Source organism: Malaclemys terrapin, chromosome 7 (genome assembly GCF_027887155.1).
Source record: "Malaclemys terrapin pileata isolate rMalTer1 chromosome 7, rMalTer1.hap1, whole genome shotgun sequence".
NCBI lineage: Eukaryota > Metazoa > Chordata > Testudines > Emydidae > Malaclemys > Malaclemys terrapin.
The window spans coordinates 57,140,967-57,168,744 of NC_071511.1; the positions used below are offsets into that span (position 1 = coordinate 57,140,967).

Here is a 27,778-nt window from a genome sequence, read left to right on the forward strand (position 1 = left end):
CTTGAGGAAGGGGCTGGAATTGGGGCATACCCCCTCCAGCCTCCTGCGTGAGCACCCCCACGACCCCAGCCCACCCCCTCAGCCACCTGCCCACCCTAACCCCTGCATCCCCCTGCCTCCTGAGCCCTTGATCCTGCCCTGACCCTGCACTCCCCTCACACCTCCTCAGCACCCCCACACACACCTCCCCAGCCTCCTTCCCTGACCCCTGCACCCACCACATCTCCCCAGCCCCCTGCTCTGACTCCTGCATCCCCCTCACACCTCCTCAGCCCCCTGCACTCCCTCTCACTCCTCACACACACCCAGCCCTCACCCCTGCAGCCCCTACACCTTCCCAGCCCCCAGCCCTGACCCCTGCATCCCCCCCTCATGCCCCCCTGCCCTGAAACCTGCACCCCCCCTCACACACACCCAGGCCCCTGTCCTGACTCTTGCACCCCTCCACATCCCCACCCCCATCCTGAGAACCAAACAGGAGCTGCCCCAGGTAAGTGCTCTACACCCCAACCTCCTGCCCCAACCCTGAGCCCCCTCTCTCGCCCTAGCTCCTGTCCAGACCCCGCACCCGAACATTTTTTTACAATATTTGGAGAGATCATTAAGTGGTCCGTCAAGACCCTCTGTGATTTTCAAGTGGTCTGTGGAAAAACAAGTTAGACTACAAGAACAATCAAGGTACCTCACTTTATTTTCATTTACTTGCTATTACTTAAAGGAGGAGGATGAAGAAAACAAGAATGAAACATGGGGGCGGGGGGAGATACGAGAGAATGTTCTTTTTCTTGGCTGGGTCCCAAGGAGGTTGCTCCAAAAATGAAGCTGAGCCCAGGGCTGGGAGACCCCACTAACTCTAAATCCACCACTGGCTGTCACATCACCTGGGCTGGGGATACTGTCAGGGCCAGTGTAACCACTAGGCAAACTAGGCGACCGCTTAGGGCACCAAGATTTGGGGGTGCCAAAAAGTGGTGCCCCAAATTTTTTTTTTACACTATAGTGGAGTCCCATCTTACACAGGGGTTAGGTTCTAAAGTCACCGTGTAAGAGAAAAATTGCGTATAGTGAAAATTACCATAAAGTACAGTACACACTAGAACGGGGTCCTCAACCTACGGCACGCATGCCAAAGGTGGCACGCAAGCCGATTTTTTTTTAATGGCAGGCTGCGGGTCCCGGCTGCCGCTGAGCCTGCTGCCGACCTGGGGTTCTGTTCACTCAGCTGGCAGCGGGCTGAGCAGGGCCAGCAGTGGGCCGGCTCCTGCCAGCCGGGGTCCCAGCCGCCAGCCCCACTCAGCCTGCTGCCGGTCTGGGGTTCTGGCTGCCGGCCCCTTGCCAGTTGGGGTCCCGGCCGCCAGGAGGCTAAACGGATCCAGCACCTGGACCCTGGCTGGCAGCAGGCTGAGCAGGCTCAGCGGGGCCGGCGGCTGGGACGCCGGCTGGCAGGAGCCAGTGGAAGGAAAACCCCAGACTGACCGCCGGCCCTGCTCAGCCCGCTGACGATCTGGGGTTCCAGCTGCCGGCCCCTTGCCAGCCAGGGTCTTGGCCACCGGCCCCCCTCAGCCTCCTGCCAGCCTGGGTGAACAGCAGGAGGCTGAACGGAGTCACCGGCTGGGACCCCAGCAGAGTGAACGAAACCCCAGGCCAGCAGCAGGCTCAGCGGTGGCCAGGACCCGCAGGCTGCCATTAAAAAAAAAAATCAGCTCGTGTGCCACCTTTGGCATGCGTGCTGTAGGTTGAGGACCCCTGTTCTAGTGTGTACTGTACTTAAAGGTAATTTTCACTATATGCAATTTTCCTCTTACGCGCTGACCTTAGAACCTAACCCCCATGTAAGATGTGACTCCACTGTATTCATTTTTGAACATTTATAATAAGCGATGTTCCGGAGGAGGGGCTCAAGGTGGAAGTTTCGCCTAGGGTGCAAAATATCCTTGCATCAGCCCTGGATACTGTGTCAGCTGATCCCCACAGTCTCCAACCTACCTGGGCAGTACAGCAGACATGGCCCTGCCCACTAGCTCCTCTCCACTCCCTAGTCCACCCACCACTTGCCCCCCCCTTAAGGCTTAGCCCTCTTACTTTTAAAAATGATTGCTTGCCCCTCTCCCCCCGTCAGGCTTTTCTGGCAGCCCTGTTGCCAGGTATCCAGTTTTAGACTGGAAACTCCAGTAGAAAATGGGACCTGAGTGTCCGGTCAGCAGTGCTGACTGGAAACTAAATGTCCGGTTATAGGTGTAACCACATTAGCTTCTGCTCCTCCCACTCCCAACACCCACCCCAGAGGGCTGGAAGAGAACCAGTCCTGCTGCTGTGGGAGGAGGGGCAGCTCAGTGCAGAGAGAGACAAAGAGGATGGGCTAGAACCAGGAACGTACCCGCTCTATGTGGGCAGGGCGGGGGGATCCTGTTTACCCCCTCCCCAGCCCTGCTGTCCTTGCAGTTTACCCCTGACCCCTCCCTTGCTCCAGAGACCAACCCTAGCTCCTGTCCTACTGTGCTTTTACCCCCGGCCCCTTTTACAATTATTCCCCAGGGGGGCCCACAAATATGTTTGGCGCCGGGCCCACAAAAAGTTAATCCGGCCCTGCTCACACCCCCTGTGGTTACTGTCCTTTGTTCCAGTTTCTTTTAGATATCCTTGGGGTAGAGAGGCTCTCTCTTTAGTCAGCTGAAGACAAAATGGAGGGGTTTCCCACGTGCTTAAATAGACTTTCTCTTGTGGGTGGAGACCCCCTCTCGCCTATCAAAATCCAGTTTCAAGATGGAGATTTGGAGTCACATGGGCAAGCCACATGTCCATGCATGACTCAGAACTACAGGTAGCAGCCATTGTTCACATGCTACGGGTGAACCATCCTCAAGTAGACTTCTTATGTGGATTGGAGCATTCCAAGATCCATTGTTCCTTAAGTGCTTCTTGATTGGGCACTTAACTTTGCAAATAGTGATCAATGGCTCCATGTCTAGTTGGCAGCCGGTTTCAAGCGGAGTGCCCCAAGGGTCGGTCCTGGCCTGGGGCCGGTTTTGTTCAATATCTTCATTAATGATCTGGAGGATGGTGTGGACTGCACTCTCAGCAAGTTTGCAGATGACACTAAACTGGGAGGAGTGGTAGATATGCTGGAGGGTAGGGATAGGATACAGAGGGACCAAGACAAATTAGAGGATTGGGCCAAAAGAAACCTGATGAGGTTCAACAAGGACAAGTGCAGAGTCCTGCACTTAGGACGGAAGAATCCCATTCGCTGTTACAGACTAGGGACCGAATGGTTAGGAAGCAGTTCTGCAGAAAAGGACCTAGGGGTTACAGTGGACGAGAAGCTGGATATGAGTCAACAGTGTGCCCTTGTTGCCAAGAAGGCTAACGGCATTTTGGGCTGTATAAGTAGGGGCACTGCCAGCAGATCGAGGGAAGTGATCGTTCCCCTCTATTCGACATTGGTGAGGCCTCATCTGGAGTACTGTGTCCAGTTTTGGGCCCCACACTACAAGAAAGATGTGGAAAAATTGGAGAGAGTCCAGCAGAGGGCAACAGAAATGATTAGGGCCTGGAGCACATGACTTATGGGGAGAGGCTGAGGGAACTGGGATTGTTTAGTCTGCAGAAGAGAAGAATGAGGCGGGATTTCAACTACCTGAAAGGGGGTTCCAAAGAGGATGTATCTAGACTGTTCTCAGTGGTACTAGATGACAGAACAAGGAGTAATGGTCTCAAGTTGCAGGTTTAGGTTTGATATTAGGAAAAACTTTTTCACTAGGAGGGTGGTGAAGCACTGGAATGGGTTACCTAGGGAGGTGGTGGAATCTCCTTCCTTAGAGGTTTTTAAGGTCAGGCTTGACAAAGCCCTGGCTGGGATGATTTAGTTGGGGATTGGTCCTGCTTTGAGCAGGGGGTTGGACTAGATGACCTCCTGAAGTCCCTTCCAACCCTGATCTTCTATGATTCTATGAAATTCCTTTCTAAAGAAGCTGACCAAATGCCTTACAAAGCTTACTTAGAAATCAAGCAAGTATACAGCCAATATTCATAACTTCAAGTACAAAAATGATATATGTGTACAAATAGGATGAATAGATTCAGTAGACCATAACCTTTACAGAGATATGTTACGTGGCACGTGTAGCATAAAACATATTCCAGTTATGTCATATTCCCATAAAGCATTATGGGATACATTGTCACAGGGGGCTTGAATATTTAGATTTCCTGAAGCCTCTGCTTCACGTCTCAGCAAGGTCTCCTCGCTCCTTCCTTCTTCCAAACTAGATTATCCTGAGCACCAGACTGATTAATGTGTGATTATCTTAAATGGATGAGTCTTTAAAAACTGTGGGTATTACAAGCTTTCCATCTTTTTTCTTAAGAGCCAACAGTGTCCTTGGTTAAAACTTCCATTTCCATTCTATGATTTTGCAGTGTATTGTGCACCTTGCTGTTCCTCTCCCCTCCAGAAGTGGGTGCATTTCAGTTGGTGTATGTACAGAGCTCTGTTGGGATCCTACAGGACGAAACCCACTATAGAAATGTGAAATTTGTGGAAGAGTGTTCAAACTTTTATTTCTAATCCAAAATAAGACAAAACAGCTGAAGAATCAGGTGAAGATAGAGCGGTATAGTGCAGGAAATACAGAGAAAATACATGCGTCTGACGAAGTGGGTATTCACCCACGAAAGCTTACGCTCCAATACATCTGTTAGCCTATAAGGTGCCACAGGACTCTTTGTTGCTTTTTAGAGAAAATACTGATTCATGCAGCGAGCAGCAGTCGAAGAAGTCAAAGACATGGGGAGAATATGTTCATACTACGTCAGGGAAGAATGTACATACATTAGAATAAAAAGAAAAAATGGGTCTAGGTTCTGTTCTCACGCCAGTGTAAATGTGGAATAATTCCATTGACCTGAGTGGCATTCTCCTGGCCCAGTGGAGAGCAGACTCTGGCCCAAACCCATATAGCTGAGGAGTAGGAGAATATAAACTATGCATGGCTGCTTGGGGACTTTTATGAAACAGTCCAATGGCCTGATGCCATGGAGATACCTCCACCCTGCTGATGTAATCAGGGGTCCAATGGCTGGGGTGGGGGTGGGCTGCAGCGGTCCCAGGGATGGGGGATGGTGAGGCAGGCACGGGGACTGCGGGGGGCAGGAGCGGGGGGGGTGCACAGGGGTTGGAGGGCACAGGGGTTGTGGGGCAGGAGTAGCCCCACTGGGGGCAGAGACGGAAGCTTAGGATTGCCGGCATCCAGTTTTCGACCAGAATGCCCTGGCAAAAAGGATCCTGGTGGCTCCAGTCAGCACTGCTGACCAGGCCACTAAAAGTCTGGTAGGCAGCGCAGTGGGGCTAAGGCAGGCTCCCTGCCTGCCCTGGCTCCGTGCAGCTCCTGGAAGCAGCCAGCATGTCCAGCTCCTAGGCACAGGGGCAGCCACAGGGGCTCCGTGTGATGCCCCGAACGCCGGCTCCGCAAATGCCATTGGCCAGGAACCACAGCCAATGGGAATTACGGGGGTGGCACCTGAAGGCACAGGCAGCTCAGAGCCCCCTGACCCCTCCACCTAGGAGCCAGAGGGACGTGACGCTGCTTCCAGGACATGCCTGAGGTAAGCATCACCTGGAGCCCACACCCCCTGCCCCATCCCTGAGCCCCCTCCTGTACCCAAATTTGCACACAGAGGCCGCACCACTCACCCCCTTCCACACCTCAAGCACCTGCCCCAGCCCTGAGCCCCCTCCCACACACAAATTCCCTCCTGAAGCCCACACCCCCTGCTTAGGGTGAACAGGTGTCCCAATTTTATCGGGACTGTCCCAATATTTACTTGTTTGTGCCGCGTCCCGACTGATGTTTGGTCGGAATGTGAATTGTCCCGATATTTTGCCCTCCAGCGCACAAGCAGAGGGGGCTCGTGCCCTCCCCCCCGCCCCAACTCTGCCCCGGCTCCGCCCCTTCCCTCCCCCATTGGATCCCTCCCCAAATTCCTGCCCTTGCCCCACCCCAGCCCCGCCCCCTCACTGCCCCCTTGGATCCCTCCCCAAATCCATGCCCTGGCCGTGCCTCTTCCCCAAGCATGCTGCATTCCTCCTCCTCCCTCCCAGGCTTGCGCTAATCAGCTGTATGGCAGCACAAGTGCTGGAGGGAGGGGGGAGAAGCAGGACGTGGCAGGAGACAGAGCAGAGGCGAGCTGGTGCGGGGGGGCGGGGCGCGGAGCTGCCAGTGGGTCCTCAGCCCCCACCAATTTTTCCTATGCTCCGGCAGCTCTTGGGATTTTTTTGCTTTTGTTTTTTCCTCCACCGCCAGCTCTTGTTTTTTTTTGTTTTTTTTTTTTGTTTTTGCTCCACACCCCCCCAATATTTCACATCTTTCATCTGGTCACCCTACCCCTGCTGCATCCCAACCCCCTGCCCTAGCCCCGAGCCCCCTCCTGCACCCCAAACCCTTCGTCCCTGCCCCCACTCCAAAGCCCACACCCCCAGCTGGAGCCCTCATGCCTTCCCACCTCCTGCCCCAGCTCGGCGCCTCCTCCTGCACCCCAAACCTCTCAGCCCAGCCCATGCGCAGTGAAAGTGAGTGAGGCTAGGGGCTGGGGAGGGGTTGGAGTGAGCAGGGTCGGGACCTCAGGGAAGGGGCGGGGCAGGGGCATTCAGTTTTGTGTGAGTAGAAAATTGGCAACCTTAGGGAGATTGTGGGGGTGCGTGGCAGGGGTGGCCCCTCTGGCTCCAAGCCAGGCAGCGACGGGGGACAGGCAGGCGCCCTAGCCCGTCCGCACAAAGCCTCTGCAGCCGGCTTGGGAAGGCCCTCGTGCCCACAATAAAGATGGCGGCGCAGGAGCCTGACCGGGCGGGAGCTGCTCTAGCCTCCCGCTCCCAACTCTATGGTGGAGGGAGTCACCTGTTGCTTTCAACCTGGCTGCGCGGGACCCGGCCCGGAGGCAGCGCCAGGCCGCGACGGGGACGCGCAGGAGGCCAGGTGACGCCGCGCACCGCGCCCTTCCCCCACCCGCTTGCCTGTCGGGGCCGCGTTCCCCAGCCGCCTGTGTCTGTCCGGCTGGGACTCCCGGGGGCGGGGGGAGCGCGTCCGGGTGTCTGTCCCGGGGAGGGGCAGGGTGGAGGGCGTCCGTGTGTCTGTCCCCGAGGCGGCCAGGGAGCGCGTCCGTCCCCGGGGGGAGCGCGTCCATGTGTCTGTCCGAGGGTGGGGGAGCGCGTCCGTGTGTCTATCCCGGGCAGGGTGGAGCGCGTCCGTGTGTCTGTCTCCGGGGGCCCTGCGTGCTGGGTGCAGCTTGGGGGCTGCTCCACTGGCCCTTGTCCCCCAGCCCCCCCGGGACAGTGGGCGCCCGCCCCGCCCAGAGCCACGGGTGGCTGCAGATGAGGACTAACCCTGGGAGTGGCGGGAGCAGCAAAAGTGCCATGTGGGGGCAAAGTGCCAGGCCTGTGTGCCCTCCTTGGCCCCAGCAGCCAGGCCTGAGCATCTGGGTCAGACCACATGTCAGACACCCAACAGACACGTGTGGAATGGCCAGGCCATAGTGCCATCCATGCAGGAGCAGCGCTCCTCCACAGTAATCAGCGGCAGCTCCTCCGCTGAAGCTGCGTTCTCGGCGGCGGGGATCCTTCCGCTCCGGGTCTTTGGGGCACTCCGGCGGCAGGTCCCGGAGCGAGTGAAGGACCCGCCACCGAATTGCCGCCGAAGACCTGGAGCGGAAGAAGCCTCTTGCCACCGAAATTCTGCAGAGGGTGGCGAAATGCCGCCCCGCACATCCTGCCACCCTAGGCGACCGCCTAGGGTCGCCTAGTGGAAGCGCCGGCCCTGCATCTACGGGGTGTTGGATTCATCCGTGGGGCTGCACTAGCATAGTTAACGGCGTTCACATGGTACCTTTCTCTGCAGATCGAAGGTGTACTGAGACTAAGGCCACATCTAAACAGACTCTGATTTTGGGTGCCTTTGTTTTTTGGATTGCCCAACTTGACGCACCTTTGCCCGACTTCTAGAGATGCTGAGAATTCAGCCAAAGTCATTAGGAACTGTGGAGCTGTGACTGCTCAGCTGGGCCCGTTCTGAAAATCAGCCCCAAACTGTCTAAAGTTAGACATCTAAAAATGGCAGCATTCGGGATAGGGGCTGCTTGCTGAAAACCTGTCCCCCTAGTGACCTACCATGGGCAATGCAGCAAGTCAGTGGCAGAGCCAGAAACACAGCTCAGTCCTGACTCTGACCACTAAAATGCTGCTTGCATCCCTCAGACTCCTTGAAGTGGTTCTATCTCCATGGTTCCTAATTTCCCTTGGTGGGGATTGTGTACACACGCAGCCAGAGAGGTTCTCATAACATCACACCAGTCTGCCAAGCCCCGAGATAATTGTATAGCCCTGCTTACTTTTGTGTTTTATTTGACAGCTGTCACATGACATTTACAGGAAAAATATATCTGACTATAATAAAAAACAAATGTGCCTTTGTATTCAATCCTCTTCCATGTTTGTGTTTTTTTTTCTTTTGCTGGTGATCTCTTGGGTTTCTTGGTAGTGGATCTGGGAAGACGTGTATGAGATGGGGGAGTTAAACTCTAGATTTTTGTATTTTAGTTTGACTTCTAGACACTTAATAATAGTGGGATTGTGATATTCGAAGTATCCTGACTTACAATCATACAACTATCTAGAGTTCGTATTCATGCTTCTGGCCTATTGACTAACATACTATAAAAGCTACTGGGACAGGGGGTCTTGAAAAGTGACAAAGCTATAGCAAATTCATTACAAAAGTTACGATTAGTTTAACTTTAGATATAATATTTGCTTTTATCTAGTCCCAGTTTGTTTGTGTAGCACTCAGATGTATGAAGATAGCTGCTATTTAACCAAATTACTTTTTAAAACACCATTAAATTAGGAAATAAGGTACTCCAGGATGTGTGTCATGCTGAGATGACAACATTTAGCACTTGCTCAAAGTGTTTTATAAACATTAACTAGTCCTCCGAACTCCTTGTGAGGTAGGAAACTGAACATTATCCCCATGTTACAGAAGGGAAACTGAGTCAATGAGATTAAATGACTTTCCCAAGGTCACTAGCCAGTCTGTGTCAGAACTGGGATTACAGCTCAGGACTGTTTTTAACAATCAACCTATTATTTGGGTGGTTTAACACTTTGCTTTTGAGGCCCATGCTGAAAATGCAAAGGTGCTGTGATGGCACAGCTCAGCCTCCATCCTCTGGTGTGTTATTGCTTTAATAAGACACACAAGTAATGTTTCGTGGCTGTAGCTGGGACCACAGCTCCTTTTGCTGGTTAGAAATAGGATTTTGCTGTATTAATTATACACTCCCTTCCAGTCCTCCAGTTCTATGGTTTTTCAAGCCCCACCACAGAAATGTAAAACTTGAGAAATTTGCCACAAAATTCCAAGGCTATTATGCCTATTAACATATTCAGCTTAATATTTTACATGTATATAGTACCTTTCATCCTGAGAGATATTGTAGTGCCTTTGCATTAGAGAAGAAAAATCATTTGTTAGTAATTCGTATAAAGGAAATTCTTTTCGGCTACTACATAAAGACAGATTCCTTGTCTTTAGCTCCTAAACTACACATTCTGTGCTTCCCACACTAGGTCTCCCTAATTCTTGGCTTGGGCTAAACAGTCCTAGAATGAACTGCTGACTATACTACAGGTAACAAAAGGCTTTACAAAGCCTAGCTGTGATCCTGTAGACCTTACTCAGGTAAAACTTCCATTCACATAAATGTGAGTTTTGCCTAGGTAAGGGCTGCAAGATAGGGCTCTGTATACATACAGCACTACTGAAGTGCAGCCATCTCTGGAGAGGAGGGTTGCAGCTATCCAGTGCACAGCATGCTGTGTGACAGGGAGGGAGGGAAAATTCTGGCCATTGCCAACTGTACTGTGTGTTGTATTAATTAGAAGTATCAGGCTGGAGGGTATTGGGTTGTTGATAGAAGCCTGATTTTACTGTTGCAACACTATAAAGTTAATTGTGTTATGTGTACAAGAACCCTGACCTGCTCTCCCATAGCAACCACACCATAAAAGTCCTTCAGACACTTGTTATGCACAGAACAACAAAAACCAAAGCATAATCATTAAAATACTGGAACTCTAAATATCCTAGAGGCTATTCATTGTGGAAAGTTTTCTTTTAAGTTTAACAAAGTGTTTCAGAGAGTAAATTGTTTGTTAGAGAGTGTGTTGCTTGTACTGAAAGTTCCTGCGGGGGGGAGAAGCAATGTGAGTCAGTTTGCTGTTGGATTGTAGCTAGGGGAGCTGTTGTTGAAAAATGTTCCTTTTTTTGTTTTGGCTGGTTAGGTTTTGGGAGTTGTTTTTTTTCAACACAGGCAATGCACAAGGAGGGGGAGAGGAAAGAACAAGAAAGGAAAATATAGCTGTGTCTGTAATGCCTGCTGTTCTGTTGAACAAGCAGCTCATACATAGGATCCAGAGCGCAAAGTTCACCTGTCTATCTCGCTTCCTCGGTCTTGGGACAGCATTCGGAACATGCTTCTGGTCAATTTCCTTTGCATCAGGGCAGGATGCTGTCTTATCCTGTGGCAGTGGTTCTGTGGAGTTCAGCTAATTTCAGAGTTGGTTAAACAAAATTAGAAAAAAACAGAGGGGAACAAAATTGCCCCATGAGTGAGGGGGCCACAGCAACCTTAACTCTGACTTCCAGAGATACTCTGGAATCAAGCAGCAGTTGTCTGACGTCCTTGCTGGTCTGGTTAATGCCCTGGATGTACCAGAGTATTCCGCAGAGGCCACAATTTGCAGGCTGAAGTGACGGCTTTCCATATCCCAAGGATCCCACCACTCCAATAACTCTCTTTCAAACAGTGTCTAGAAGGGACATGATGAACCATCCCTGTTCCCTCACTTTAACCATTCAAGAATAATCTCCAGTGCCTGAAACACAGACACCTCCTTCCATTTACTGAAGCCATCAGGCTGTTCTGCTAATTTGTGATCTTCTAAAAGTCTCTGGACATCATATGGCCTACCATGATTTTTTTTGCCCTTTAGTTTCAGCAAGACTCCAGCCCAGTGTGTAGGCCTCACCACAGCATCTATCCTTACAAAAAATGCTGGAGGATCTTTAATGTTCGTATAGAGCAGACAAGGCATCTTTTGTTTTTTAAGCTCTCATCTGAAAGATCCACAGGCTGTAAAGTGCACGGAATTCAGGGTATCTACTACAGCGGGTCAAAAGATAAGAAGCTTCCACTGGGATCTGATCCTGTGTTTCCAGAGCAGAGATATTTGAAAGATGACACTTAAATTATTTATACAATTATAGACATACCATCTTTAGCTCTCTAGTTAATAGAAAGGGCTCTAGCTTTTGCATGGATCTCTGCACCAGTAGGAAATATAGTTGTGTTGTATGTGAGAGAACATTCTTGTCCTGCCTGTAAGTGAAATTCTTGTAGTCCAGCAACAGAGACTCATGGGCCTGCTACCCTAAAGTAACAGGTAATAAGAGAAACTGGAAAAAAAAATCAGAATTTGGGGATAATTCTACCTCCAGAATGTGTGTGAGTCAAGAAATTTCCAGGATAAAAGGAAACTAGGTATTTCCATTAGTACTGTACCATGATAATCATACCATCACTATAGGAGAGTGTTTTCTGGAGCTCCATTGCAAAGACCCAACGTGTAGGTCATGTAAGGGGGAGGGGAAACTCCTTCTGTTCATGCAGGCACATCAGAGAACGGATGTGGGTAGCACTGGCCATGACAGTTTATGGGTATGTCTATATAACAAAAGCTGTGCATGAGCGAGCTTGAATCCAGCTAGTGTGGGTAACGATAGCAATGGAGACAATGCAGCGTGGCCTTATCTGTGCAGGGCTTGCACTACCTGTGTTGGAGCCACGTTGTGCTGTCTTTCACTGCTATTGTTATCCATGCTAGCTGGATTCAAACTAGCTCAGGTAGGCACACTAGCTCTGGTGCACAGCTACTGCTTTGTAGATATACCCTGAGATATGTAGGATGGTGTAATAACCTATTGAACCATAGTATCAAGAACACCATGAGCAAAGTTATTTAATAGAGAAAGGAATAGATTTTCAAGTAGTCCCTTCACACCTTTTTCTAAATGACATCACTTTTCTCTCAGTCCAGCTTGAGAAAAAGCTCTGACCAAATGAGTTCTGTGGAAACCAAATAAGCAGTCCATCCAATATGGCAACTTGAACCCATCCTGCCAGGATACCTGTATTCAGCTGGTAAGCTCCCCTGAGCAAACTGTTAGCACTTAAATAGGTTGGGTTTTATTATATATGACCCTCCAAAAGATGACAAGGGATTCCAGTGATCTGAGATCTTCAGCTCTGACAGTGTAAAACTATCAGGTTGTAACCACAGCCAGGGGATGACACAATCACTTCTGAAAGAACCGATCAAGGCAGAATGACAGCAATGCCATTTCTTGGCTATGCATGAAAGAAGAGATATGTTTTTGCATAAGGAAACTAGGAAGAGTTCTCAGGCCCATTTTATAATGGTGAAAAATAATTAAGGAGTTCTGCGTGGAGAGCTGAGCCAGCTAACCCCCACCAAAGAGGTGGTTTTGTTAAAACCCACACTGCAGTTGTGGCTAGAGGCTTAAAAGAATGATAGCATCATTTCAGTACAATTGTGTTTGTGCCCTGGGGAAAATTATTTCCCCTGCCTTTAGATTGCTCACTGCATTATAAAACTCGTCCCCTGCAAAAATCTGCTTAAAGGATGAGATTTGGTAAAAGAGCCCCCAGTTAATCCTCTCGCGTCATAAATAGAAGAAGGTACGGCACCAAAGACCTTTCTGCTGTCCTAAGGTAAGGCATTCTGAAACTTCAATAACACAAAACAAAATTTGCAAGGATTAGCTTGATCTTGAAGAATCAGTTTCCAAATATTTTTCCATGGGTTTTTATTTAGTTTTCTCTATTTTAGGAGAATAACTACAAATGAAATCTGATAGGCAGGAGAGCCTTCAGACTTCACAATCATTCCAGATGAATGTGCCATGTGAAAGGGAAGGAGAGGTCTGAGATACAAGGTCCTATATCACTGGAAGAGAAATTCTGGATGGCCTGTGTACCTTAGAAGGAGGTGTGTCTCAGAGACAGGTGCCTGGGTCGGCAGATGTGCTTGTCCTCTTTCATTTTTCTGAGGGCTCAAGGCTTGTGGTCTCCAGTGGAGTACATTCAGGAGATCTTACAGCCTTTAAATTAAAAACACATCTTTGCACTTTGAATATAATGGCTTGGCTTTGTAATGAATAGGTTTATCTAAGTACAGCTCTTGTTGATGGATATGGTAAAATACTATCCTGTTGACATGTCATTCTGAGATTTATAATTAAGAGACTAAGCCAACTGGCCCTCTCCTGGCCATACATAATATTCTGAAACCAGACGTTTCTCCGTTCGCTAAATGGGGCATGGGAGCCTATGGAAGCCACATACTTTCATCACCTCCCTGTTTGCTGATAAAATAACTGATGGAGCATTGTCTCTTCTGACTACACTAGCTAGGACCGCTCTGCTCATGAAATTACATCTGAGGATAGTGTAATGAATCCGCTGAGCTATAATAGGTCAGCAGAGGGCAGTGTGATGAATCTGCTAAGGGAGAATCTGCTGCTGGTCTTCTAGTTCTGGAGTGGCAGGTGCTGGATCAGCCAGTGAGGGAAGGCTCCAGCAGCTGGGAGGATGGTTGGAGATGTGGGGGAAGAGTCACTAAGGCAGCAGCCAAGGAGGACCGAACTGGGGTTCCTGGAATTGCTTGTGCCCAGTTTAAGAATAACCAGACTCATGTAGATAAGAATACGCACATACAAACACACACATCACACTATGCCTGACTCAGTAACACCCATTTATCTCCAGCAACAGAAACTAGCCTCTTGCAAGGCCGCTGAAATCAGACACTGCTCATCCGAGAGGCAGCCTTATCCTATCACGCCCATCAGGCCCATCTTCAGAGGGGTTTCATAGAAAGAATGCTAGTTACATAGAGAGAATCGACTAGTTTATCGGCCTTCGACTAATAAGCTGAGGTGACCTCCAAACTTCAGAAGGCAGAATCCCATAAAGCCATTGTTTTGACTAGATTAGTCTCTTAAGTTTACTAAAGTAGTGATTTCCGGACTCCTGTGAGATAGAAGAGAATGGACTCCAATGCTGGAGCTGCTAGTCCTACTGGACCCAGACATCTGGCAGTGGTGGAGACCTAGCAATGGCACTAACTCAGTTACTGAAGTTGTCAGGTCTGTCATTTAAAAACCATCTTGCTGTGAGGATGATCCATGAACTAACACTTCCTTGCAAATTTCTTTGATGTCCTCTGCTGAGATGGATGCTCTGCATTCAGTTTGGGATCTGCTAATGACCTGGGAGTCAGGAGACCTGGGTTCTGGTTCCCAGTTCTGCCAGACATCATGTATGAACTTGGTCAAGTCACTTTACTACTTGATGACTCAGCTTCCTTGTCTGTAAATAATAATGACTACCATCACAGGGAAGTTGAGGCCTAACCAATGTCTGTGCATTGAAAGGCATGGAAAAAGTGAAAAGTATAAATGCCTTTGATTGAGAAAAGGGTGGTTGGATTTTTTTTTATTGGGCGGGGGGGGGGGGGTGTACGCTAATAATCACCAGTATTTTACTGCTGGTCTGGGCTTGAACAAAGGAGACTGTCTTTGCCAATTTAGTCTGCCTGGACAGGGAATAAATCTGGACCATGTCCTGCCATAATGCTGCTACCACAATCAGCACATCATAGGCTAGCTGCTCTTGGTGAGTAGGTATCCCAAGGAAGAAGAGCCTTCAAAGAAAGGTGATCTCTGGCTGGAGGAGAATGGGAAATGTGCATTGGCCCTTAAGAGTGTGGCCCACTGAGGATGGAGTTAAGCAGTATGGGGCGATAGAGCCTGGTTCAGTCATCCCAAAAGACTGTCTCACATTCTATGGTGGTGGTTGCGGTAGTGGGGTGGGTGTCCTTTGTCACTAATTGATATCAGAGAACAGGGGGAGTTCGTAGCATATAGTGTTATGAAAAGTCTCCCTCTGTAGCTCCAGGAACTAAGGGAGCTCAGCAGTGGAGACGTTCTTCATGTTTGTTTGCCATTTTCCTTTGTGGCAGGGAAGTTGAGGGCTATGGAGGACTCACTGAAAAGCACCCAGATTATCCAAACTCCGCCCATCCCTCGTCTGGCATGGAACTTCTCATGTATATATTACAAAAGGGTTTCCTTTCTTCAGAGGCCTGTTAAAGGTGGGTTTCTCTGAGAACAAAATCATAAATCTGGCTGTATTAGGAGATAAAAATGAAGTTTGGGGAAATGCTAAAATAGTCATTCTGAGAAAGCTGAGGACTCTACGCGCATTGACTGAAGCTTCTTTCTAATGTCTGTCTGTCTACTTCCCATAAACGTGGGAAATTCCCTTTGTTTGGAAACCAACCTGGGTAATTCTGGGGGACAAAATCGTTACAAACAGACATCTTCTCAGGAGTTGTCAAAGGTTTTGGAAAGGATTGTAAATGATCAGTTAGTAGTTGGTCTGACCTACAATATTCCAGTTACTGATTTATTTAGCCTTATGTTCCTCTCCTCCCAGTCTGATGTTCCCCTGCAAGCGCCGTTGATTAGGGAGACAAGTGACTTTGCCAGTTCTACTGATCAGAATAAATTACTAGCAACTAATTTATGGACCTCGCAGAAGTGCCTTTGATGTGGTGGGCTGTGCTCTATTGTTCAGTAAATTGGGTTTTCAGAAAAAGTTATTGTTACAGTTATTGTTACATTTTATTGTTACAGTTCTCACGCATAGCAATAGCAACCAGCCTCATGGAAATGACCAAAATCTCTTCTCCTACCAGCAGAATGTCATGATGGTTCTGAGTAAGAGGGTGATGAACTCACTCCAGGAGTGACTGTAAAAAGGACATCCCAAGTGCTCTATATTGATTGTCCATCCACGGTTTCTGTAAAGGCTAATGACCTTTCTTGGACTTGCAAACTCAGGGAATTTACTAGTGACCAGCGATTGCAGGGTGGGCTTGGCATCTGCAGAACTGCTGCTCAGTACAGTCTCCCCAACAATGAGATTCTGAGGTCAGAATTTTTCTAGTTGGGTTGATGATGCTTGAAGCAGAAGAGAATCTAGCTCTTCTATGGATAAAAAGCTGCAAGGTTGATGAATGCAAACTGATTTTTGCCAGTCAACTAAGAAGATACGATTCATTTAAAAAAACACATGGACAGCAGAGAGGTGTTTGTTTATAATCAGATTCCATACTTGAAGATATGACATTTGCAGAAGCAAGAAAATTACTAGCAAAGAGTCCTCCTAAGCCGAAATGGAAAAGCAGTGCAACAAGCAGACACATAAAGGGGTGGCATGTGGCCTAATAAGAGGGTACTTTCTTGCTTTTGTTTTATTGCAATGTTATGAAATGGGAATTTTCATGTTGCAATTACTGCAAAGAAGCCTTTTTGGTTAATAATAATACATTTGTCTTGCTGGAGATGTCTTCCTTCCTTTGTTGTTTTTGCAGGTATGTTATTTATCTAGGTTCTTTTTTTGATGCCCTCACTGTGAGCATTTGAGCATCTCAAAGAAGAATGATGTCAATGATGCCTCATTATTACTTACCTATGGGAAAGAGTCAGGCAGGGGAGGGGTCTTTTAACTATTACATTTAGAAAAGTGGGAAGTGGCAGAAGGCTGCAATTGCAGAAGAGCTTGGGACAACAAATGGGTTTGCCTTTTAGCTCTTAACAAATTGAGATTGGTGGTGTTTCTTATTCCAGCTGATAATGAGTACTGTAGTTTGGGTCCAGCTGCTGTGAAGTTCTGTCTTCAGTTCTGTCTGTAATGAGCCTCCCCCACTGTGCCGGTGAAATGGAGCTGGAGCTGTCGTGGGAAGTTTTGGTGGCACAGGGAAAGATGTCCTTCAGGACCCATTCCAGGCAAGACTGAAAACCAGGAGAGCAACCTTGAACTGGACTTAGTCCAGCAGGGAGCCAGTGCAGGGACAAGCAAATCAGGGTAACGTGTTCCCAGCAACCTTTGCTGCTGAGCAGAAGAGCTGCTGTATTTTGAATTCCCGACACCTTTGTCATGACTTGGGGCTTGCTTAATTCCTAAGTATAGAGAACTGCAGTAGCTGGGCCTAGGTGTTACAAAGATGTAGATCATATGGCCAGATCTGAGTCCAGTAGGAGTGGGTGTGCCCCTCTGGCCAGCAGCAGATGGAAGTGGGTGTATTTCATCAGTGTGTGTGTTGTTGCACAGGCTCAGTGCAGAGACTCGGAGGACCTCAACCAGACCACAGCAACAATCTGATGGCAGATGCCTTTGATAAATGGAGCTGTTATAGAATGAGGGAGTTTCTTCTCCCCCACCAGTATTGCTACAGTTTTGTCTGGGCTCATCTTCAGCCAGCCACTCTTCATCCAGGTGCTAATCTCAGCTAGGCAATGAGAAAGCTGGGTGACAGGGTTATCGCTGTTTGATGTAAAGGATGCACTGAGCTGGGTGTCATCTGGGTTCGTCTGGCATTCCAGCTCGTGGTCGCCCACTAACTGCCACAGTGGCTTCTTAGGGAGGTTGATAGGAGGGGGATTTAGCCTTGTGCAGCCTCTCACATGTGAGTCTTCTAGGGAGAGGTGCAATTGCCCATAGTGACCCTGAGAAGAGGAGGAGCTGCCGCCTAGGTTGGCAAAAACCCTGGCGCCACTCCTGTGCAGGACAGGAAAGTTTAATGATCAACAGTATCAAATGCTGCATCGGAGTCCACCAGGAGGAGTATAGATGGTCTTCCCTGCATCCCACAACCCGTTTAGTTTAACAAAGAGAAGAATACGGGGTGACTGGATCACAGTCTGTAAGTACCTACGTGGGGAACAAAAATTTAATAAGAGAGGGCTTTTCAGTCTAGCAGCCAAAGATCTAACACAATCCAATGGCTGGAAGTTAAAGCTAGACAAATTCAGACTGGAAAGAAAGTGTAAATTTTTAACAGTGAGGGTAATTAGCCCTTAGAATAACTACCCAAGGTCATGGTGAATTCTCCATCACTGACCACTTTTAAATCAAGGTTTGGTGTTTATCTAAAAGATCTCTCTAGTTCAGGGTAGCGCTCTGGCCTGTGCTATGCAGGAGGGCAGGCTAAATGATCACAGTGGCCCCGTCTGGCCTTGGAGTCTATGAATCTCTCCCATTTGCCAGAGTTGTTTACTCTGCTCCCTGCTCTGCCCGAGCACAGAATGCTGCTGTGATTGGTGCTAAACCCTGGCATGGTTGGCAGAGTACCTGCCAATGTGGCGCCACTGTCTGGTGTTCAGCACGCTGGTGCAGGGGGTTCTGTGTCTGGTGATAAATTCCAGATGGCTCTTGCAGAATATACAGGAGCCCTGCTGTTCTCTGGCCAATGGGGGGGCCTCCAAAACTCTATTCACACGTGAAAACAAAGCTTATAACCTGGCTGGAAGTGCTATTCCCTACAGGGGCTCTCAAACCCAGTGCTGAGCACAATGGGGTAGCTGTTTGTATCTGGTTAGCTCTGGTAAAGTCCTCTCTCAGGAGATGTGTGCAACCTTAATTCCTATCAGAACTGGTGCTCAGCACCTCACAGGTTGCTCTCCTAGAGGCCCGTGCTGCCTAATTTAGGGTTTGGTCCTGCTCCCAGTTAAATCAAGGGAGTTTTGCCACAGACGCGTACTGGAAGTGTGATCGTGCCTGTAGATTGTAAGCTCTTTGGGGTTGGGACCATGTCAGGCTGTCTGTACGGTGCCAAGATCGCTCACCAGGAATCATGATACCATCCTCAAGTAGGCATCTGTGCCCACGTATATAACTCAGGCCCTGCAGTGAGAGGTTGCCTGCTGTGCCGTCAGCTGCCATGTGCCTTAAGCACAAGAGGGAAGTTATGAGTGAGACAGCCGGTAGGATAGCGTCTCTCCAGCGGGTTCAGACTGCACTCTGACGCTAGCAGAGAGCGCGTGGGTGGACAGTGCAGTCCTGCCCTTGCTTGCGTGGGAGGTCTGTGATCCTTAGAACACCCCTGCTCAGTTACTGTTATCAAATGCTCCCATTGTGGTCACATTCATCTACAAAACAGCTCATTCACAAAGCACAACAGTGGGCTCCTGTGTGTGCAGGATTCCGCTGGTGCTGCCCTGCCTGACCAGGAGACCTTTGATATTTTGGCTGGCAGACTAGTTGGCTGTGCCCTGTCTGGTATTCCCTTGTGAAAGCCGCTATAGGCTGCCCTTTCACTGAAAGGCACTATCCTGGCATTTACAAAGCCAGGCATCACTGAAAACACTGTTAGCTGGAAGATCCGTCCTCCCCCTCAGGGAGCAAGCAATACCCGAAGCCTTTCTTCATCGGAGTCTATCCTGCCATCTGATTCCACAACTCTGCAGCTTGCCACGTGTTAGGATTTCTTGCTGTACTACACCTGCTGAGCGGGGGAGCTTTACTCTGCACTTGTGAAAGCCTTTCACACCAGTAGCAGAGAGAAGCTGTGAAACACAGAGCGGTCGGACTATGTTAGGCTGATATCTCTAGTGGCTCCTGATACTGCAGGTAACTCCTATGACAGTTCCCCAGGGCAATATGCTGGACCGGTGGAGTTCATGAAGTGTTTTGATTGCATGAGCCTACATGGAGGTGTTGTGCATGTGAATGCTCTGGTCTCATTCTTGCCTCTGAAATTATGATTTTTTTCCCCCCATTTAAAGAAACCCATTTAAAGAGACATGGATCTTGAAAGAATCATTCGAGACTCTCTGACATGCTTCATCCAGTCCCACATCCCTGATGCCGATCTCAGGTATGTTCCAGCTCATCTTTTGAATTTGGACTTTCTGTTAGTTGCCCCTTTTCCCCTTTTATTAAACTCCAGGTCTGATGTTCTAACCTCCATGTATTGTATTCTGCTGCTCCTCAATCCAGATCTCAGGGGCGCATGTAATTTGTCCAAAGTCTGCTAAAACCCTCCCACCATCCATAACTTAGTGTTACCATTTAATAGCTTCCAGTGAAATTAAGGAATAAGGTTATTAATTTCTTATGCATTAACACAGATCTCTCTAGCTCCTATCATCTTAAAAGAATCCCAAAGTGCTTTTCAAACAGGGACTGATATACCCGTACATAGTTTATATAACAAGAACTTTGCCCACTAATGAAATGCAGCCATCTCTAGGTTGGAATGCGGTGGCTGTTTTGCAGTACGTGGCAGCTGTGTGCAGGTTTAGGACAGAAAGCGAAGAAGAGTACTACAGAAGTAGATTGTTGACCTGAAATTCTATCTACAGAGTGCAATTACCCTTGGAATCTGCCCAAAACACCAGAATTAACATTGTCACAAGTGCTCAGGACCTTGGTCAGATATTGTAACTCCAACAATACTGTCCTCCCTCCCCCAGCAATGTACTGGGATATTACTTTAGTGCTGACTGGGAAGGAAGATGGTCACAAATTAAACTGCACAAGTCATTTTCTGCAGGACCTCAGATTATCCCTGAAAATCTGCCCTACAACTATTGACGAGGTCCTATCTGCCTTCACTTGCGAGATCTGATCCAATCACAGCACAGGAAGCTGGCCAAGTGGGTCCTGTGACTGCAGTTGCACTAGGTGGAAGGGCACTAGAGGGGTGAGTACCTGTTAGCTCAAGTCCCTCCTCTTGTGTTCTCCTTGTCTCCAGTGGGATGGATGAAGTCTTCTTCTCCTATATCGCTAGTGTTCTGGAAGAACTAGGCTCACCAGAGTCGTCCGAGGAGAACTTTGATATGGACACCTTTGTGGAAATGATGGAGGCGTATATCCCTGGCTTTGCAGAAATCAACAGGTGTGTGCCTCTAACCATCTGGGACATACGTGCCACAGAACTGGGTCTAAGTGTCTTAGTACCACAAAGTTCACTTGTCAAATCAAGCAGCTCAGTGCTTTGATTTAAGGGTCTTCTGGTCCCAAAACCATGCAGTCATGTACGGAATCTGGCCTTTACTTGGGTATGTGATGACTAATACCAGTACAGATTGCAAGCAGGCCCCAGGCCTTCTGAGACCCCAGTTTGTAGTACTGGATTTACTATGGCACTAGCCTGCTGCACATACTGGCTTTACAGGGTCCATCTTTCTAGATCAGTGGCTCAGCAATATGGTTGTTTTGCATCGATTGGGTCGCATGTCCTCGGTGTAGAATTCCAGAAGTAGCTGTCTGCTGTTACTGACTCTCTCAATCCCTGCCAGGTGTGTGGGGAATACTACACAGATATTATACAGTGATTTCAGGGTGGGGGACTTGTAAGTACCTAGATCAGCAGAAGAAGCTTGTGTTGGAAGGCGACAATGCTTATGCTCCCTATGCCAATCACACTGCAACTGTCTCTTGCAGTGGGAACATTTGTGAAATGATGTTTGCCCTCTCGGAAAGGCTCAGCGAAGCTCGCAACAAAGGTAAGTTGCACGGTGGGCGCTCAGGCATGCGGAGGTGCATCAAGGATGTGGTTTTAGTCTTAAGTTCTCTGAGGGATGGGGAGCGTCGCAGAGCAATGCATGATCTTGCTATTTTAAGCTGGGATATTTAGGAGAGTCTCATATGGGAGTCTGAATCGCTTGACTTCTGATCGGGTTGAGTCAGAGTCTTGACAGGAGCGTGTGGGAGAGTTGGTAGCTTGGAATGCGCTTGTTTGTGGCTGAACTAGAGGCACTTGTGTGGGAAAATCCACTTGAACAAATCCCTGCGGTTGCTGGTGATCCCAACTGCATATAAAGCAAATGCAGAGTAAAGGGAAGGTTCCTGTACAGGACTATTGCCCCTGAGGTATCTAGAGGGGTCTTGTGTATAATTTGGAAACAGGATTGGACAGACCAGGTCAAATCCTCCTTCCAAAGTCAGTAAGTTGGGGGTTTCTCTCTACATTCCCGTTAGCAGCATGGCTCAAGTGTTGCAAACCCAGACAGTCTATTGTACGTGATACTTAGCCTGAGCGAGTCAGCTGGATTCTCTGCCATTGGAGTCTGTAAATCAAGATGGGATGCCTTTCTAAAGGAACTGCTCTAGCCCACTCAGGAGTTAGGGGCTGGCTGCAGGAATTGCTGGGTGAGGCTCTCTGACCTGTGCTATGCAGGAGGGCAGACATAATGGTCCCTTCTGGACTTAGAATCTGAGAGTCAGTGGTATCAGTGCATTAAAGCAAAGTAGTAGCTTTCTGCCCGAGAACAGATGTGTAAAATCTCTGGTGGTGAGACCCATCGGGGCAGAGGGGTCCAGAGTTTGCCCAACTGAAGCCTCACTGGCATCTTACCTGGAGCCAAAAGGCCCCACATAATAGAGCAGACTGCCCCACCCTTATCGTGCATACCAAAGAGCAGCCAACAGATAACGTAACAATAATACACAGCATAGCCACAGCACCCTCCAAGCTACAATCTCAAGGTGCCTCACATGTGCAGGGAAGTATCATCCCCACTTTACAGATGGAGAAACTGAGGCATATACCCACTAAATGACTTCCTCTTATCACACACAGGGAATCTGTGTTAGAGCTGGGAGAAAAGAACCCAGGGGTCCTGATTCCCAATCCAGTGCATTAACCATCTTACACACACACACCTAGGACAATGCTGGCTTCATCAAAGCAGCCTGACCACATTGCACACTGGGCCTTACAGCATGCAGGAGCCTTGCCTATATGTGCATTAATTCCCAGACAACAATTGAGAATATGTACTGGTCACTTAATACAGGGATGCTGTAATCTACCCCAACCCCAGCAATACAAACCCCAGAAATTCATTTAAAAGATTAAGGTGTCACTTAAAAGAAATCCAAACACGTTAAGGTCTGGAAACACACAGTTAAGGCACCCAAACAACCTTAACTGCCCCACTGTGGGCTGTATGAACAAGGTGGCAGCCATACCTGGTTGGCAGTAGTAGGAGAGCATTGGCTGGAAACCAATCATGGAGAAAGGAATTTGTGCTGGCATACGGCACAGTAGCAACCTTGTCCTTCCCATAACGAAAGGTATAGATAGCGGTAACCTTTACAGGGTTGCTCATAAATAAATGTGCACTGTGTCTTTAAGGAAAGGTTTGTCAAAAGGCTGTGGAGAGCGTGAGCAGAGCCCCTGCTGAAGAGCTGAACCAGAGCGATGAGCAGGGGGCAGGAGCTTCTGATGAGAGGAGGCTGCATATACCAGCAGAGGGAGCTGTAGCTCAGGTACTGGAATATTGTCATAGAGAACTAGACACAGGACAGACAGAGTTGCATGCCATAGGTTACCATAGGGGTCTGGACATAATCTGGCTCTGAACGGGTCTATGTGGTGCAGGTGGCTGGAAGCAGTATTATCTCAGGATGTGACTGCAGCTTGTGATATATGATGAGCAGGGTCTTGTCAGTACTGGGAGGGGAAACCTCCCAGGAAAACTCAAAGGTTGCCAGAAGTGGTGTGGGCAACTCCACAGCTCGTGCTCTTCCCTCTGAATCAGCACGGAACCAGCCCTGCAGCTGGGGGACGCTGTGCTACTTTCTGGATGGGAGGTAGCAGAGTGTCTGCCTGCTTGTCATTAAAGATCCCATGGGACTTTTCACAAAAGCCAAATTCCGACTTTGACTGCTGCATTCTGCACCCCTAAATCCCCCCAAGTTCTAATTTCTTATATTCTCCATTTCTTGTCCTAAACCATCATACGGCTTCCCTTTTCCACTGGACAGGTGGCTGCATTTCAGTGGTCAGTGCCGTGGTTCCTGAAGAGAGAGTTTGCAGAACTTGTTCGGAATGTTTGTACTGTGCTGGATAACAAGCACTGATTAAATACGAGCCACTGCCCTCCATCCCCTCTGTGCAATTCAGGGACAAGCCAGCATTTACTCTCCAGGCAGCTGTGCTCCAGCTGTAGGGAGCATTGCTCAGCTGGTATCCCCACTGTGAGCACTTCCCTGCACACCCAGTCCCATCCCTGCTCTCTTTCCCCCTGCACTGGGGCTAGAACGTGCATACTGATGCCCTCTTCTTGCTTGGTGATTGTCACCATTTGCCACTTGCTTTATAGAAACTGTCATTGCTGCACTTCAGCATCTCTGCTGCTGTGGTAGCATGCTGTGCTTAAACCCCCCCCACCCCATTCGCTGAGACTCCACACGATGGGAGTGCCAGTTGTCAGGGCTACAGGTAAATGGGCCAGTTCCCAGAATCTGTGTCTCTGGGGGGATGGATGTGTTGCAGCACAGTAGGCAAATGAGCCAACACCCAGAAGACCTACCTTGGGGGACTGCTAATCTGCTAGCAAGAGGTAGGCCAATAATATCCAGACTCCTTGCTGCTGTGTGTGAGGGCAGGGCCTGCAAAGAGCTAAACCCATAACTAGCTCCCCAGCTTCAGGGATGAGGCTTACACCTGCCTCTGTGAGGAGACTTGGTTCTATTGAAGCTGTGGAAAAATATCTGGCTTACTGGAAACCAATTTTCCTGGCCTAAAATGCTATGCACCTCACTGCCCTCCAGGCTCATCCCAGGTCTGTCTTACCCTGACCAGGGAGCAGAAGGTGACCTGAAGGATGGGGTGGAGCTGCTCCTGGAGATGTTCCCAGCCTGCACCCTCAGCCAGGCTCAGAAGGCACTGGCCATGGTGCTGGGAAACCTGGAAGAGGCGGTGCAGTTACTGGTGGAGGAGAAGGTGGAACCTGGCCCAGTGGGCGCTAACATGAAGGTATTGTGGCCCTGGCAGCAGCACGGGGGGGGATTGGAGGAAGCAGTGTCCACAAATACAGCAGGGCATCGCACAAGCTGAAACGTGGTTCTTTATCTCTGAAAGTGGCTGTGGGGATCTTCCATGTCCCCATAGCAAATAGAAGAGGCCAGCAGGTCTTCACACTGTGAGCAGAGCAGTGAGATCCCACTGAGTTGGCTCCTTCCCCAGGGACTCCAGGTACAGGCTGTCCAGCCTGCTGGGCTGCCATAAGAGAGGTTGTGCCACAGGCATCCTCCTCCCCTAATGTCAACTGGCCGGCAGCCGGGGTGGCTTTTCCACATGGGGACTAGCTAACAGGATGGGATTGAACAGGCTGATTGCTTTGTAGCTCCCACATATCCTTTCCTACTCTCTAATCCTAGGAGACTGCAAGGCCCCGCCGAGCACCCAAACAAGAGGACCTCAAACGATTTATCTTACAGAAGTAAGTACCAAGCTCATGTCCTTGTTCAGTGGCAAGAACGGGCTCCAATGAGGAGCTTGGGGAAATGGTCACAAATGGAACTTGCCCACCCAGGCTACCCTGCCAAACCAACCTATCCGAGAGCTTTGGCGTGTGCCACTCTGCAGTTGGGCCATGGGTAAGTGGAGGATCCTGGCATGTTGGGCCATGGCTAATCTCAAAATGCAGGTCCAGTCAGAGAAGGGATGTGAACTCTGTTTGGGGTTTCCCTATTGATTCTTACAGCCATGTTTGGTTCAGATGAGCCTAAAGCCGCTATCCATAAGTGCTGAAGCTGCAGCCTGCACCTGCCCAGCTGGGATCTGCCCCTCCAGGCTGGTTCTTTCTGCTTCCTTACGTCACTGCCAGGGATAAGCAACAGTTGGAATTCAGCTGGCGGGTGTGAGCAAGGCCGAACAGAACCCAGCTCGCTTTCCCAGAGCCGTGCTGTCTCCCAGGGGCTAACCTAGCTCCAGGTGATCTGACACAAGCTTGGCGTGATCGCGAGGGAGCAGATGCGTTGACTAAAAAGGTGCCACGTAGTCACATATGCTAACCTCACTTTAATGGTGGCATTGGCAAGGTCCTGCACTTACAACACAACTCAAACACAGTGATTGAGAGCAGTTCTCTAGCTGGAAATACACAGGAGCAGCTATTCTAGCTCGGGGGGGAAATGACCAAGGCTGGCTGTGCTGTCACATAGTTGTATTGGCTCCAGAGTGGGAACAGAAGTAAAGAACTCATCAGTGCTGCGAGCAAGTACCTGTGCATCAGTCAAACGTGGAGCGAGGTGACACTTTACCCCTCAAACAAACCCCTTTAGTGAAGGATTATAGTGCATGAAGTTTTGAAAGGGAGTCATCTCCTCTGAAAGGAGAGATGCAGCCACTTCTGCACTGTGCTACCAGGAACCCACTGTCGTGTCCTTCAGCTGCGTGGTGCTCAGAATACGTCGTCGATGCTGCCCGCCCACAGAGATTGGAAAGTAGCAAACCTGCTTCCTAAAATAGATCAGAACTTGGCCCTTACATCTCTGAGCAACTCTTGATAAGGCAAGGATTATGGACCCAGATCCTCCAAAGTATTTAGGCACCTAACTCCCATTTAGGAGCTAGGCACCTAAATATCTTGGTGATCTGGGCCTACCTGAGCAAACCAAGTAGCCAGTCTGCCTTTAGGTACACTTCACACGGCCTGGGACGTCACCCCAGGCTCCAGGAACCTTTAGCTGGCTGTGCAGGATCCCACCCTTTGGAAGGATAGCGCCTTTGATGCTGCAGTACCTCCTCCCTCCCACTGTTAGTCCTGGGCTCAACCCCAAGTTCCAGCTGGAAATGGAAGGCAGCAGGTGTTGAGGTCACACTGAAAATGGGGCGGGGGGTAAGGAAACGGGATGTGAGTAGCCCATGATAGTCACAGTGTTGTATGTGTTGCAGCTTTCACTAATCCCCATCTGTGTTTCAGATACATGATGGTGGACAGCGAGGAGGACCAGAAAACACACAGGCCGGTGCCACCAAAGGAGGTGAGGAGAGCCACGCTCGGCATGGCTATGAGAGTCTTTGGCTGTAACGGGGTCTAACTACCAGTTGGCAGCAGAGTGAATCTGCCACAGTGAAAGCCCTGTTCATAGAGCTTTTGGCTGGAGGGAAGGGGGAACTGGTGTAAGATGAGCAGCAGGGGCTGTCACTATTTACCACTTCAGCCTAATGCTGTGGTTCCCCACGAGGGGGTAGGTATACACCAGTGGCTTCATCTTGCTTTCCTACCAGTTCTTTAACCAAGACTAACACAGCATTCTCCAGCCGCTGAGCTCAGCTATTCCTGCTCTTAAAGAACGTGTGAGACAAAGAACCTAACCCTTTCAGTTGATGCCAATTGCACCTGCCCCGCAGACCCACCCAGGGCTCCCATCACTTTCCACTTCACATCAATTTCACTTCCTTCCTAGGCTCCCAAGAAACTGATCCGCTACATTGACAACCAGGTGGTGAGTACAAAGGGAGAAAGATACAAAGACATTAAGAAGCCAGAGAGTGAGGAGATGAAGAGAACTTACATCAGCCTCAAGCCAGCCAAGAAATACAAATTCCACTGATGACGATCCCTTGGAGGGAACGTCCCTCTACCCTGCTGCCTGAGGCATGGAGGGACAGCCCTGGGGCAGGAAGGGTGAGAGGGGCCTTCTACACTCCTCTAACTGGAACTAACCTACCACTGGGAGCCAGCATGCTGCTGTCAGCCTGTAATTATAGCATGATGCCATGGAGGAGCCTGTTCAGCAACGCTGTTTGTGTAACCCTCCAAATTGTCCCTCTGCAGCCAGGAGCCAGCTGTCGCTATGGCAAATTTGACCAACCCGGCTGCTGTGTGTCCTGGACCTCTCTGCCATTCCTTGCATGGGGATTTTTTATAGCTAATGTGTGGCTAGTGCAGTTGACAGCCGTCTTTTTAAATGTGTGTGCAATGGTGTTGATTGTGACTGTTAGTAAAGATGGTGTGAATCAGTGTGGAATTCAGACAGACCACGTCTGCTCCTGGGA

At 49.3% G+C, this 27,778-nt stretch overlaps 1 protein-coding gene across 7 annotated transcripts; it reads left to right on the forward strand.

The window, feature by feature from the left end:
- Window positions 1–407: 407 nt before the first annotated feature.
- On the forward strand, window positions 408–27,750 carry CUEDC2 (CUE domain containing 2). 7 transcript variants are annotated; one of them, XM_054034996.1, is made up of 10 exons: window positions 426–490; window positions 15,155–15,286; window positions 19,764–19,855; window positions 20,735–20,878; window positions 21,427–21,488; window positions 23,123–23,256; window positions 24,575–24,748; window positions 25,153–25,214; window positions 26,700–26,760; window positions 27,187–27,750. In XM_054034996.1, exons 3-10 carry the CDS (start codon window positions 19,782–19,784, stop codon window positions 27,331–27,333), a joined length of 858 nt encoding a protein of 285 aa, XP_053890971.1. In that variant the 5' UTR covers window positions 426–490; window positions 15,155–15,286; window positions 19,764–19,781; the 3' UTR covers window positions 27,334–27,750. The 7 variants fall into 7 exon arrangements, with proteins under 7 accessions (XP_053890973.1, XP_053890971.1, XP_053890969.1 ...); XM_054034998.1 differs by lacking the exon at window positions 15,155–15,286 and having other exon boundaries at window positions 408–490; XM_054034994.1 differs by lacking the exons at window positions 426–490; window positions 15,155–15,286 and adding an exon at window positions 6,868–6,971.
- The last annotated feature ends 28 nt before the right edge of the window (window positions 27,751–27,778 follow it).

Bases quoted from the DNA above. Each gene is read 5' to 3' on its own strand.
- CUEDC2 (XM_054034998.1), top strand. From the start codon at position 19,782: ATGGATCTTGAAAGAATCATTCGAGACTCTCTGACATGCTTCATCCAG. The intron at 19,856-20,734 runs GTATGTTCCAGC...CCTTGTCTCCAG, and splicing joins ATCCCTGATGCCGATCTCAG to TGGGATGGATGAAGTCTTCT. The intron at 21,489-23,122 runs GTAAGTTGCACG...TGTGTCTTTAAG, and splicing joins CAGCGAAGCTCGCAACAAAG to GAAAGGTTTGTCAAAAGGCT.